The sequence below is a fragment of the Rhipicephalus microplus genome, chromosome 1 (genome assembly GCF_043290135.1).
Source record: "Rhipicephalus microplus isolate Deutch F79 chromosome 1, USDA_Rmic, whole genome shotgun sequence".
Lineage (NCBI taxonomy): Eukaryota > Metazoa > Arthropoda > Arachnida > Ixodida > Ixodidae > Rhipicephalus > Rhipicephalus microplus.
The window spans coordinates 193376062-193390102 of NC_134700.1; the positions used below are offsets into that span (position 1 = coordinate 193376062).

General features: G+C 41.9%; 1 protein-coding gene across 1 annotated transcript; it reads right to left on the bottom strand.

The window, feature by feature from the left end:
• Nucleotides 1–4437: 4437 nt before the first annotated feature.
• On the bottom strand, nucleotides 4438–6865 carry LOC142769138 (uncharacterized). The gene is made up of 2 exons (XM_075872092.1): nucleotides 6355–6865; nucleotides 4438–5335 (listed from the first exon to the last, which is right to left on the bottom strand). Exons 1-2 carry the CDS (start codon nucleotides 6844–6846, stop codon nucleotides 4640–4642), a joined length of 1188 nt encoding a protein of 395 aa, XP_075728207.1. The 5' UTR covers nucleotides 6847–6865; the 3' UTR covers nucleotides 4438–4639.
• Between the last annotated feature and the right edge of the window lie 7176 nt (nucleotides 6866–14041).

The following is a 14041-nucleotide window of genomic DNA, read 5'->3' on the forward strand; positions in this document are numbered from 1 at the left end:
CCTGTTCTTTTTCAAATGCGCCTCCGTTCTAAACAACAGCTAATTAGCCAATAAAATAGTACTCTCTTTGCATAACACACAGCAATGACACGTACAACTTTCGTGGATTTGCAGACTTACCTATGTATATAAGTTAGTTTGTATGTTGGTTACATCAGTGCACGGAGTGCATTCGTCACGTATACTTCGCATATACTTTCATTTTAAGCTTGATGCCAACCAAACAACGCCACATTGGAGCAACCTTGCTCTTTGTATTTTTTCTACTATTTGTTAAAAGAAAATTAGATGATGCTGCAGCCAACAGAACGCTCTTGCTCTTGTAGGCATTTTCATATGATATTCTGAACGGACTTAAGCCCATATGCTGCTTCATAGGTTTGTTTCTCTCATGGTGGTGCTATTTATTCCACGTGCTCACCTCTATATGCTGCACACATTGCGTGGCTTTAGCATGCCATTATTAGAAGGCCAATGGCGGGAGAGATTCTATTCTGCGTGTTCAGAGAACGAGGGCAGAGGGTGAAATAACGATTCATTGATTGATTGTATAAATGATATGTGGGGTTTAACGTCCCAAAACCACCATATGATCATGAGAGACGCTGTAGTGGAGGGTTCCGAAAATTTCGACCACCTGGGGTTCTCTGACGCGCACCCAAATCTGAGCACACGGGCCTACATCATTTCCGCCTCCATAGAAAATGCAGCCGCCGCAGCCGGGATTCAATCCCATGGCCTGCGGGTCAGCAACCGAGTACCTTAGCCACTAGACCACCGCGGCGGGGTTGTGAAAGGTCGATAAATACAAGCTAATAGGAAATCGTATAATTGAAAAGAAATGCAGATAGCAACCGACGCTGTAGCTGACCTTTCAGCATGTATACATTCTCAACGTTTCAAATATTTTCCTTTAAACATATACACAATTTAACCATGCTGCTTTATATTTATTGTTGTTCAAAACTTAGAAACAGTCAAATTTACGGTAATCACAAAGTTGTCGTAGGCGATAATTACTTAGTTATTTGCTACATACTGCAGAGGGAAATTTGCTTGGCACAGAATAGGTACAAATAAACATATATTCAGAAATTGCGACAAATAAACTCAGGTGTCATTGGTTCTTCATTAATGATCGTCACAAGAATATACATAATTATCATGATGAGCTGAATGTTAAAACCAGTCCAGTGTACTTTCTAAAGCGCCAAGCATAGGGATATTAACATGGCAACTGTATTGGTCGAAGGTCACAGTGAACGCACGAAAGCTAGTGCCACAGAAGTAAAATGGAAATACGTAGATATCAAACTGTTTAATTTACACCTTTACTTAGATTTCAGACATTTTGTTTTACACAAATTGAACGCTTTTGATTTTTATTGCTCTTTGCCACCGCTGTGGCTGCAGTCGCCAAAACAAAGATAGCGCAATGCCGTTCTCTAGTCTTTATTATACTTTTCTTGACTAAACTCCGATCGCCGCATTAAAATGATACTTGTGTACAGTAAGCGCTGCAGCCGTATGTACTTTCGCTTCTTGTCTAATGCCAATTTCAACGAAAAATGAAAGGTGGCAGATGCGCCCCTCCAAGCCGTGGCTCCTTACGCCAAGTCTAGCGATACACCCACACGTGCATATTTCCTCCGCTTTGTCCGGAGACTATTTTCGGCAAGTTGTGATCGCCACACATTTACCGTGGTGTCGTCTGGTCCGCGAAACTCTGGCACACGATTCAGACCAACGGACCTGTCCGCACCCAAGGACGATGAGAGATAGTGTGTGGCGCGACTATATACGGTCGCACGCTCAGAAATATGTGCGAACACTTCGGATAAACAAGTGCCAAAAAAGCTACACAAATCGACACAAAATAAGAACGATACGGACTGTAAATTCCGGCCCTTTACCTCCGTTCTCGTCTTCTTTGCGGCTTCAGGCCTTTCTTCCTCTTCGGAGTGCTGCAGCGAACCGGTTCAGCGTGTGACATACCAGATGCATGTGATCTCTTCTTTTTTTTCTCGTTTCTGAGATCACGCACCGTGCACTTCATTCTGCCAGTTATATTGCGCTGTACTTTTTTTATTACTGAGACATTCTTGTAGCCCGAACTTGAAGGACGCTTTTACCCCTTGCCTGCCCCTCAGCAGTTCCGTCAGTAGCAAGCATGACTCGCCAGCGAACAGCGCGTGTGCTAGCAATTTGTTATCTCTTATAATTCCTCCCAACCAGTATCAGTTAGGCTCTTTCTGTTTCGTACCTCCGGTTAGTTGCACAACCATTCATTCGTGATTCAGTGCACATCGGTCACTGTCGATAACGTTGCTCTTTCCCACACTCAACTAGGCTCTGTCTGTCTATATGGTGAGCCCTAATCCCGCTGAATAGTAATACGCAAGCTAGCGAAAGAAATAAAAAAGTGCCCAGTTTCACCATAACGACGTTTTTGTTAGTTAAAAAGGAGATAACTGAGGTATAAAGCGAAGCTTCTTCTGCATACGGTATCAATATTGGGAAAAGTTGCGGCAGAAGAAGCCGTGGAGCATCTCTGATATCTAGGATAAGTGAGCCAGAGAGTAGAGGGGAAAGGGTGCTGGTTCAATGCTTCGGCTTCGAAGAACAAAAGAAAACAAAGAGTGTTCCGCTGTCAAGCTCTTGTCTACACATAGAAATATCCTCAAGGTTTAACGCCGAGAAACATTTTTATACAATAAAGATGCAACGATTGTTTTCAAGTGTTAAGGCTTTTAAACATCTGAAGTGGAAGAATGGGGTATATTGCCTTCATATCCTGATTACCAAAGCCTAGGTCAGCGAACTCGCATTATCCCTAAGAAAAGATACGTTAGGAGCAAGGAAGGTGGCCCTTATAAAGTTGCGTGAAATTTGTGTGTAACTAAACGCCGGCTGCCGTGAGAACTTTCTCGCGAAAATGACTTTTTCGGTTCAATTTCAGCTTCGAGAACGTTGCTAAAAGTCACATGTCCAAAATGCTTGGATGCCTTTCAATTTACACTATTGATGCATTTTGATGGTCACTTAATGTTTCAATTGCTTTTGCGTTTTAGTTTGTCCGCTATCTACACATACGTGACCAAAAACGACGTGCAGAGTAGGCGTCAATAGAATAAGTATCAACGCAATAGGGACCATTGCTATGTAGATCAATAGAATATACTTTTGTGAACACCTCTGCAAAAAAAAAAATGCCATGAGGCAAGCATTGCGACCGCCAAGCTATATTTGTTACGTCGACAAAGCTAAAATTTCACATTACCTATTGAACACAAGTTCGCACTTTCCATAAACCACAACTTAAGCAAACGCCGAGGTGCACCTTGCTAAACTACACCTCTATGCGCTTAAATAACTTTGATGGCTCACAACTTCAATTTATCGCTCTTAGCACAAAGCAGACCCCGAGCTATTTAAATACCTAGATAGAATATAAATATGTGTGCAGGTGTGCGATGCCATAACGGAATCATTCCGCGGCGTAATGTACTGATCGGTTTCTTAACTTATTGCAATTTTGTATAAATATACATTGGGCTAACCGGGGAAGGAAGATAGATGGCATAAAAGGGTTGAGAAGGGAGGGGGGGTGCTCTTTTTTTTTAAGTTGGCAAGTGTATATACGCGTATAAAAACGAACATACGAACATAACAAAAGGAATATATATCTCCCCCCCTCCCCTCAAAAAAAGATTCTGGCTACGCCCTTTGAAATGATTTTTTATTGCACGTACAAAATACAATTATTTATATCCTGGTTTAAATTAAAATGTTGAGTGGTGTTTGACATTGCGGAGTTAACAAAGCAGGGTGAAAGTCTCACTGAAATATGAGTGAAATCGTTTATTATGTTCATTTGAAATATATAAAAATCAAGTCTGGGAGCCTAAGCGAGCATGTCACTGTGCAACTGGAGCACCTATTCCGAAGAACAGCTCCGTCTTTAGTTCATACACGTAAAATATGATCAGCAATAACGGGGTGCCGTTGGCCAAAAATATTGGTTACACAAAGATCGCTTGTTTCATGTGTTATAAAACAAAACAGAGATTTCTTGGCACAGAAAAGCATGGACTAATGTTACTCGAGCCATTTTGCCTGTGAATGGTAACCAAAGATTCATTGTTTATATTCCCCCTGTATGCGCTTTAACTTCGCTAGCAAACACGGATGACAAAGAAAACAGAAGGCTGGACGTAACCACGTCACATCCAGTTAGGTGTTCATTCGCGGTCTTTAAAACCCCTCACGAGGGACGTTAACAAAACAAGACAACTAGCTGCTGCTCTCCTACATTGTTCTTATATATATATATATATATATAGCAGGTTTACTAGCACTTTCACTTTCAGGTGGTTCTTTCGTGACTTATCTTCCTATTATTGCAAAAGTAGACTAATTATTGACACAACGTGATTAGAGAGTCTGTAAGATGTCGTGTTAGGAAACGAATTGTGTCTTTTTTCAAGATTATTAGGTTATCACTCTACAGACGCGTGAATCAGTGTGGAGTGGAGAATTAATACTTCGTATTGCTCACCCAATGGTGCGCTCACCTTTCCAGTGCCATTTGATTGATTTATTTGTTGAACAAGGCGTTTTAGACACAAACGATGGTTTTCTATCTACTTTTGGTTTTGTATTCGTGTCCAGTGACGCGGACGCGATGACGGGGTCGTAGAGAAACGATTCCTAGCGTCGCGTGGACACCACGAGGGTCCGCTGGATCTGTGAGAACCTTGGTTGCTACCACTTCCTCGACACCGTCCCGACCACCGCTGCCATTCTCGTCAGCGACTGTAGGGTCACGATCTACTATGCTACGGCCGTCATTTTCGACCGATGCCGTTGGGGGACCCTGGAGATGAGGGGTGATGGGGTGCGGGGCAAGGAGCACTGAGTGTCCATTCTTTGATCCTACTTGGAAAGGAACTGATGGAACAATGACAGCAGAATCAGGCTTCCTCGCGCTCACAAACAACTCCTTTCCTTCATTCGGCCTTCCTTGAGGTCTGCCCGCCTGGAAAACCGAGCCGCCTCGTTGAGATTTGATGAAGGTTGCGACGGCACCAACGGGCTTGGAGTCGTACAATGCACCAGCTGGTGCAGAGGAGGTCGTACCAGGCTCGTTGGTGCGAATATGAGCACGGAAGCCATTGGAATCCGCCACGTAGTCCACCCGGCGATAGATTCCGTTGGCATCGGTATAGCCGTAAAAACCATGTTTGTTGTTGTGCACGTCGCTGGTCTCGTGTCGGTACTGGGTGTTGCCGAACTCATCCACAGTGTCGTAGCCAAATTCATACGGATGTGGAGGCTGCAAAAGTGCAAACATTTAAATATAAAACGTCGTGCGCAAGCGCTTGTAGCAGTGTACGTGAAATGATAAAATCACACGTTTAAAAAGCTGAGTTTCTAGCACTGGTGACCTTCAGAACCAATGTCATCCTAGCAAGCTAATCAAGCTACTTGACTGAAGCAACATTTTTATTTCCGCGTTGAGTGAGAGTTTTTCTTGCTGTAGTTGGCCCTGTAAATATTTGAGCGCACTCTTTTCGAACAAACCGTGAAGCATATGCATGCACTTCAGCAGACGCGTGTGCGCATGAACACTGCACAGATGCACTCAGAGAGGTACTGGAGCACGCGCATCTGCAAATATCACGGGAGTACTGCTTTTGCTTCAGTTAAGTGTTCATTGAAGATCACGTAATTATAAGGGGAGATCCTACGTGGGAATCCCTTTAACAGCGTACCTGCGATAGCCCCCCGTAAGATTTCGATGGTCGCCAGAAAACTATCATCATCACGAGTAGGAATGTGACACAAGATTTGTGCAAATCAAATTATATTCCACTGGTGAATTAAAAATAAAAGCGAACAACAGTTATTCCAAGAAATGTCTGCAAAGCGGTTGTGTGTAGGCAAAAACACGGAGCACATACAACGAGATAATACCAGGGGAACGGGAACGGCAACATTAACCCCGCCAGAAGACTTCGAAGCGACGGAAGCCTAACGCCAGTGACGATGTGACGGTCGTTGGCATAGCTGTGAGAAATTATTGGGAAATGGGACAATTATTCATATCTCAAATACGGGAAGGAACGTTGGCTTTTAAATGAGAAGATTAACTGATATATGTTCAACAGACAAACTCAACACACCCCTATGTTTTGACCTTCATCACTGTACTGGCCACGGCGATTCTAAATCTTGTGACTGGAGCCCAGTCGCTGCGGCCACCTGAGCTATTCAATGCAAAGTCATGTTCAACCTCATTATAGTATGCCCGTACACACAGATAGGTTTCAAATGGAGCATTGCTTTACTTACATATAGAGGTCCGGAAAATGGACGGGGCACCACAACTGGTGTTATAACCTTAGGGATGGCTGGAATCCTTTGTGTAAATATGCGCACAGCTGGTCTTCCTCCCACTATGGCACCCCCAACAATAGGGGACGGTGGCACTTGCTTTACCAAGGCAGTTGGAAGTGGAACAAATGCACTGCGCACAGGGATTGCTGGAACTGGAGACACCCGAACGACCGATGGATGTGTCAGATGAACCGATGGCGTTACTACGGCCTGAGTTTTCGTGAGTGGAGGCCCCAGCGGGTACGATGGAAGTGGGTACCTCTCGAGCACTGGTGGGATTCCGTGGAAAGTGCCAGCTGCGAAATTCGGTGGCGGTAATCTGTCCGCTCCCGGTGACACTGTTTGGAATCCTGTTGGCTTCGCTGGCAATGTTTGTGGCACAATCGTTCCATGTACCCGGGGAAGCAGGAACCGTGAGTCTCCCTGGTAGCCGGCCTGTACTGTCATGCTCCCGCCAATACTCAGCAGAATCTGTGAATAGAAATGTAAAATGCCTTGGCTTATCAGTAACTTCTATTTTTTGCATGTAATTGTAAACCTGTCAGCCATGTCAACAGTAGTATTACATATTATTCTACAAAAAATGCTACGTATGCCCACTATATGACAAAAACATCACCACTACTCACCAAGACTAGCATGACCAGCTTCCTGATACCCATCCGGTGTCGCGCATTTGTCGAGTAGCCATGTTGTGACCTGCTGACTGCGCGTTTATATAACGACAGCCTTCTCTCTCGTTTCGGGATGGCCGCGGATACGTCAAGATTGAGGACAATGGAACAGGGACTACCCGCTGTTCTTCAACTCCGCATAGTCGCGGAGAAGATTTGCTTCCTTCTTGCCCCTCACTGAGCGTCTGAAAGTATCCGATGCCTCGAAGAGCTGGGTCAGCGTGATCTACTTCAACTGCCTCGCCCGGTAGGGAACACAAGCGCTTTCTCGCAGATTGGCCACGCCACACTGTGCAAACGAACCCCGCTGTTTCACTTTCACCTCGCTGGTTGCCTTGTCTTCTGCCGCTCGCTGTGTGACGGGACGAATCCTCGAAAGGTGCTTCTGACCTATAATCGTTCAGAGTCGAATAGCGGGCACTGCACATCAAGGTGCACTTACAGATAGCCAGAAGGGTGTGTTTGACCTCAACGTAATGACCAGTAATTTGGTGATCATGTGCAGGGTCATCAGATGCCGGGAGCATAATTTGTTGTCGAGTTTGTATGGTTACATCCTGCTGCTCATCTTCCAATTATGCGAGGTGCTTCATGAGTCTCAAGTAGCGGTGCGAAATAAAATGCTTCTGAACAATATGAATTCAAGGGCACAATCAATCAATCAAATCATAAACTCATAATAAAGAAGCCAATATACTTTAAATGGCCGCAGTATTTATATTCCAAAGCGGTTTCATATATATATATATATATATATATATATATATATATATATATATATATATATATATACAGTGAGATCTACCAGACAATAATGCAAGGAGTGTAAAGGGAAGTTATTACAACCAATATAATGTAAATAAGAAGAAAGAAAAGTGGATGAAAAATAATTTTCCGTGAGCAGGAATCGAACCTACGACATAATATAATATTATATTGTATTATTATGTTATTTATGCACCCACTGTTCTTTCTTCTTGTTTACTATACATTGCTTCAAATAACTTTCCCTATACATTCCTTGGCATTATTGTCTGTTAGATCTCATTATTATTGTGTCAAAACACGGAAAAGCGAGCCCTTAGGTATACACTTTTTTTCCTTATTCATTAACGAGGATCTCATACTGGCATGCTTGGTGCCGTTAGGTTGTATACGAGGGACTATTGATCAGCTGCACGCTCGTAATAGGTTAACGTGCTACGTGACGCCACACAGGTACATAGGAGGGTGTTCCACACTCGCCGTCATGGCTAAATATGGCGCTGACTGACACTCCCACGTTTAAATTCAAATATAAACCCAATAAAAGTGGCTGGGGGAGTAGCCGCCGTGATATCTAAGTGGTTATAGCATTGAACGCGTTATTCGAAGGTCTTAGGTTCAAGTCCTCCTCACGGGAAGTTATTTTTTCACCCACTTTTGTTTCTTCCTATTTACATTACATTGGGTGTAATAACTTTCCCTATATATTCCTTACCATTATTGCCTGTTAGATCTCGTTATTATTGTGTCAAAGCACGGAAAAACGAGCCCTTAAGTACACACCTCTTTCCCTAATATATATTTATATATAAGGGAAAGAAGTGTAAACTTAATGTCTCGTTTTTCCGTGTTTTGACACTATATTAACGAGATCTAACAGACAAAATACGAGGATTATCTTGCGTTATATATATATATATATATATATATATATATATATATATATATATATATATATATATATATATATATATGTATATATATATATATATATATATATATATATATATATATATATATATATATATACAAAACGCAAGATAATCTTCGTATTTTTTATATTTGTTATTGAAACCAGACTCAGCAAAGCGAGTGGAATATTAAGGAACCAACTATCATATTAGAGAGCCTGTCAACTTTACAAGGTCGCTCTAGTTATGTGTCTGCCCATCAGGTGCTTGCAGATATATACAATTGGCGTGGTTTTCCTCAATATAAATTAAAGCAATGAAACTTTCAAATATGTTGTCAAGTTCGTACGGTACAATTAAAAAGGTTGTTTGGTAGGTGTTGGTGGTAATGGGGAGTAAACATTTGTCTAACACCGCTAATCACAAAGCACTAAGAGTGACACCAAGGTTTCGCGTTGCAGCATCCGGCATTTTTTTAAACGCTTGTGCGATCTTGAGTGTGGCCCTAGTATTGCTGGTCTCAAGTATTAATGATGCACAAGATGGAATAAAAAAAAGTAGACCACTGTGATGCTTTGAAGAAATGATTACATAGTTTTAGAGAAGTATCGGGTCGTCTCACGAAAGGTAAAATACTAAAACTTCTAAAAATTATCAGCCTAAATAGGAACATTAAAATAATAGTTTGATAGGAACACTTACAAGACGCTTCTTGTAAAAAAAGAAGCTTGCGTCCAGTCCTCAGTATCTTTGTGCCCACGCAGACGAAAATGCGCATCATACACTGCTAAGTACGTAAAAAAATGATTCAACGCGAAATGTACTACGACCAGTGAGTTACTTTACGAGCAGTATTACGAGCGGTGAGTTACAACGAAGCTCATTGAAATATACTGACTGTAGATATCGGATACTTGGTTCACCGCCAACAGTGGGCATTCAGAAAAAAAGTGATTGTGGGCTTCAAGAACAGTATTGGTGAAAAAAATATTATTTGAAAATAGTAAGGTCATAAAGTGCAAGTGAAATGCGTAGCACTAGTTTTGGTACGTTTTAAAAATTGTGCTATGAAGTGGTCTTGTCTTATAGGTCAGACATATTTATTAGTCTTCTGTGTGTTTTTTGTGAATGTCTAGTAGCATTGAACATCTTATCTTTCAATTATTCTTGGGTACTTATTTACCTGAAATCCTGCTCGAGTTTTTTTTAATATTGTGCTGTTAGATTGTAGCGTGTTTGCGCACCTTGCTGACTACTATTGGACATTTCTTGTGGCCATTTTTTTTGTAGTGTTGTATATTTTATTTCCTATGTTAGTAGCAGCTGTGCCTTTCAAAAAGGCGCAAGTTCTCTTCTTTGATATTTGAATAAAATAAAATCAAAACATCATATCGGCCTTCGCTATTAGATGACATGCACACATATCTGCTCACGTAATCGATAATGTGTTTGATTGAAACGCTTCAGCCAGTTGTGTAACACCAGGACGCAGCTTTGACGAAAGCTGACCTGACTGAAGGAAGCGTCAGCGTTTGTTAACTTGGCTTCTTTGGCCTTTCACTACAAGGTTGTTAGCGTCTTTGGGGTCTTTACTCTTCCACGCCGGAGCTGACCATGCATTAAAGACAGCAGGAGAGCATGACGATGTTCGCGAAGTGACACCACAAAAATGCCGATGGCAGTAAATGCTTGCTGTCGCAATAAATGTCTACTGACTGCGCCTTTCGTCATTGAGATGTAGGTACTTTACAGAAAATATATTTATGTAAGTAATAAATAATAAGTTCTGTGGGTTTACGTGCCAAAACCACTATAGGATAACGAAGCTCATAGTAGTAAAGGTTTCCGAAAGTTTTCAGTTCAGTGTTGCGTTCATTTTAGTCAGCGAGTAGTTTGCGAGCACTGTATTGGTCGAGTTATGTCTAACAAGACCTACGTTCTTTCTTATTTGCCCACAGAAGCAGCTCAAGGAGAACAGTGCTGCCTTGATATTCTGCAGACTCTTCTGCACCAGACGGACGAAGCCCTTGTTCACAGGACGAACTTCTTGTGGGTTTCTGAATTATGCAAAGTCTTCAAAACCCCATGATATAACCTAAGTTCCGCATTCGCGTATGATTGACGCTTAGCTCGGGTGAAATCTGCCTCCGTGCAGTCTCGTTGAAGGTGATTAGAATTTCAAATCATTCTGTGGTTCGGCTACTTTCTTTTTGAATCGGCTTGAGTCATCGCATAGTTTCACGTGGTCTCGCAGACGTATTTCGTGGTGGACTTCCCTGATTCCTGGCTGTGCTGGCTAGAGTTTTACTTTACAGACGGACCACTCCGACTCACTGCATTACTTGCCCGGGTTGCGACCTTTTCGGCCTTCAAATCTTTCTCTCATTTACGGGAAGGCGTCACTGTTGTACCTTATTGCCGCCGAATATCGAACAAAAAGACTGAGTGGCGTTCAACTGTCGATACTGATCCCATGAAGTATTCTTAAAAATGTATAGCACTAAGCCGACTGATTTCCTTAATAATTAATTTTTTTCTTTATGAAATGCAGATATAGGATAAGCCCCATTTTATTATTACAAATGTCTCATTACTCAACCGTAGAAAGCAGCACTGAGTAGCTACGTGAAAAAATGCAGTGACCATAGTAATTAATTTTTAATAACGATAGTCTTTCTTGGTGACTTTCCACGGAAAAATTTTGCTCTGTCTGTCTGTCTGTCTGTCTGTCTGTCTCTACAATTGTCTGTTTGTTTTTTCTTACCGATACCTCAAACGGCACCAAACGGCCAACCCCATCCACTGCGTCCATCAATATTGCTCAAGGTTCAGCGTTCATACTTGTGCGATTGTCAATTAAAATCAACCATTGCGTATATCTGAGGCACCACAACAACACGTCGATGCTTTGTACGCGTGCCTTTATACAGGAAAAGGCACACACAAGTTTTTTCAAGGACCGTAGTGTTTATCGCGCTGCGCTGACAGTGCAACACTATGCTCAAAAAAGGTAAGTGCTTCCAACGCTTTGCTAAGAAGATACAGTGGTGGTGGCACCTGCCCGTCGTTTTGCGTTCTACACCTTATCATCTCCGAGACAAGTGCGCATCGTTCTCCGCAGGCGCGCACGCTTTCCTTTGTTTTTTAACTGCCAGATGGCGATTGTGTCTAACGTGCCTCGATGCGCTCATTCGCCTCCGCTACACCCTCGAGGCACTAACGCAGCGCCTCCAGAATACCATTCACCAATTTCGTTGCACAGAGCATAAAATAAACATTTTGTTCAATTTCTCCAGATGCAAGACTATAGTCTTTCGACAATATATGTGGTGTAAAATGCAGATTCGGGGCCACTTTTAGTATTGTATGTTTATGTCGAATGTGTAGGTGTGTACACTGCTTACTTTCTTGATGGGACTACATTCAATTCTCACCCTAATTCTACATTTCAGTCAATAGCATGGTTAACAGGTATAGAGCTTCGTTTGATTCATGGTCTCGTGGCTTCATATGGCCGTAAATTTCTTAAACCAATTATTCTTATTTAGTAACCAGCCTTATTACTACTCAATTTATAGATATGACATTTGTTTACTCGTAGCACGAAGAAAAGTACTGCGTAGAATGCTACAAAAGAGGTAGGGCCTTAGGCCAATGCGTCTGCAGAATAGACTACCTCGCGCTGTAACTGAAAACTTGAACGCTATGAACAACTGCATGGCTGAATGAGTTGCAGGAACGAAACTTGGGCTTGTATAAGCAATATGCAGTTTTATTTGCATTCGGCCATGCGACCAATTGCTTCTTACGCACTGCCTGCAATTTTTTAGTTTTCCTGCTAGAACGATCGAAAAAGACCTGTGGGGTAGTTATGCCTCGGTACTAGACGCAACATCAACAAATCTCTTTCCTGCTTTATTATTCTTATGAGACCACTATTCTACCTTAGACTAATATTACTCGAGAAACTTGCTCGGGCGTCTTTTGCACCGTGCTTTTTGTCACTTTATGAACTTAGCCAGGGCTCGCTTTGTGAAACTTTCATTCAAGGCTTTTTCAAATTGTTATATTCACTCAACTGCCAAAATATACATCTGCACTGCCTATTGTAAAGATGCCAGATGTTCACAAAATGTAGGAGACCACCCTAGCAGACATTGAAGGGCACTTCAGCAGCATTTTAAAATACTAAAAAATTGCGCATTCGTGGCGTTTTTGTTTTGCTTTTTTTTACGCACTTTGTGACGCAAACAGTGATTCCCGTGACATCTATTGTTGGCATGCTTTCGATTGGTTCATATACGCGAAATATCACACGTGATTTCTCAAGTGAACTACTTTGCAATGTAGCCTTTCTTCCTCATCTCACACAATCATCCTGCGCGATCCGCATATTTCCCTTCATTTTGCGTTTACACGACTGACAAGCAATCTCTAACAGCGTCCGGCCTAGAAACGCGAAATTTCGATACGCTCGAGCGTTTAGTGCTGACACTGTTCACGTGTTTTAAGAAGAACTAAGGCGTGAGGAGGACACATCGCCAGTGTGATAGTTAGCGAAGGCGAGCAGGAAGCTCTTGTTATCAAAAGCGGGATTGACACGGGCCCTTTAGTGCTTATATTTGCTGAGAATTATTCTTAGATTCATGTGATTTATGGTTAATGTTACGTTATAGGAGTGACAGCGATTTCATGCCAGTGTTGAAGACAGTGTGTAAAGTTTTTATAAAAAAATATTGAAGGCCACCTTTTTTATGCCCAATTGACCTACACAGGGGACTGTGTGCATCGCGAAGTGTGACGGAATATTTGGAAAATGAGTTTCGCAATGGCGTAGAAGTACGCCACTCGCACCAAATTGAAAGATTCTTTTGAATATCACCCCCTGTTAGGTGGAACGAACAGAAAGCGATATTGTTTTGCCTAAAACGTATAAGAAAATCATAAAATCTTTTCTGTAGGCATTTATATTGAACGTGTGTTATAACAGCACTGGTAATCTCTACGCTTGTTACGATGCCTGTGTGTGTGAAATTGTTATGAAAATGTGTATTTGAAATCTTCAGTTTATTCAATATGTATGTTTTCATTAAGTATGAAAATACCATAATCAAGTTCACAGTTTTTCTTACTATAACATCTCTATCACGGTGCAAAATAGGCACATTTATTCTTCAACTTCTTTATAAAGACATTCACGCTTCACACCAACACTTGATAGTTGTTAATGAAACGTAAAGGCTTACCACTGGCTGCTAGTTTACAACCAAGCATACAAACTTTGAAAATCTC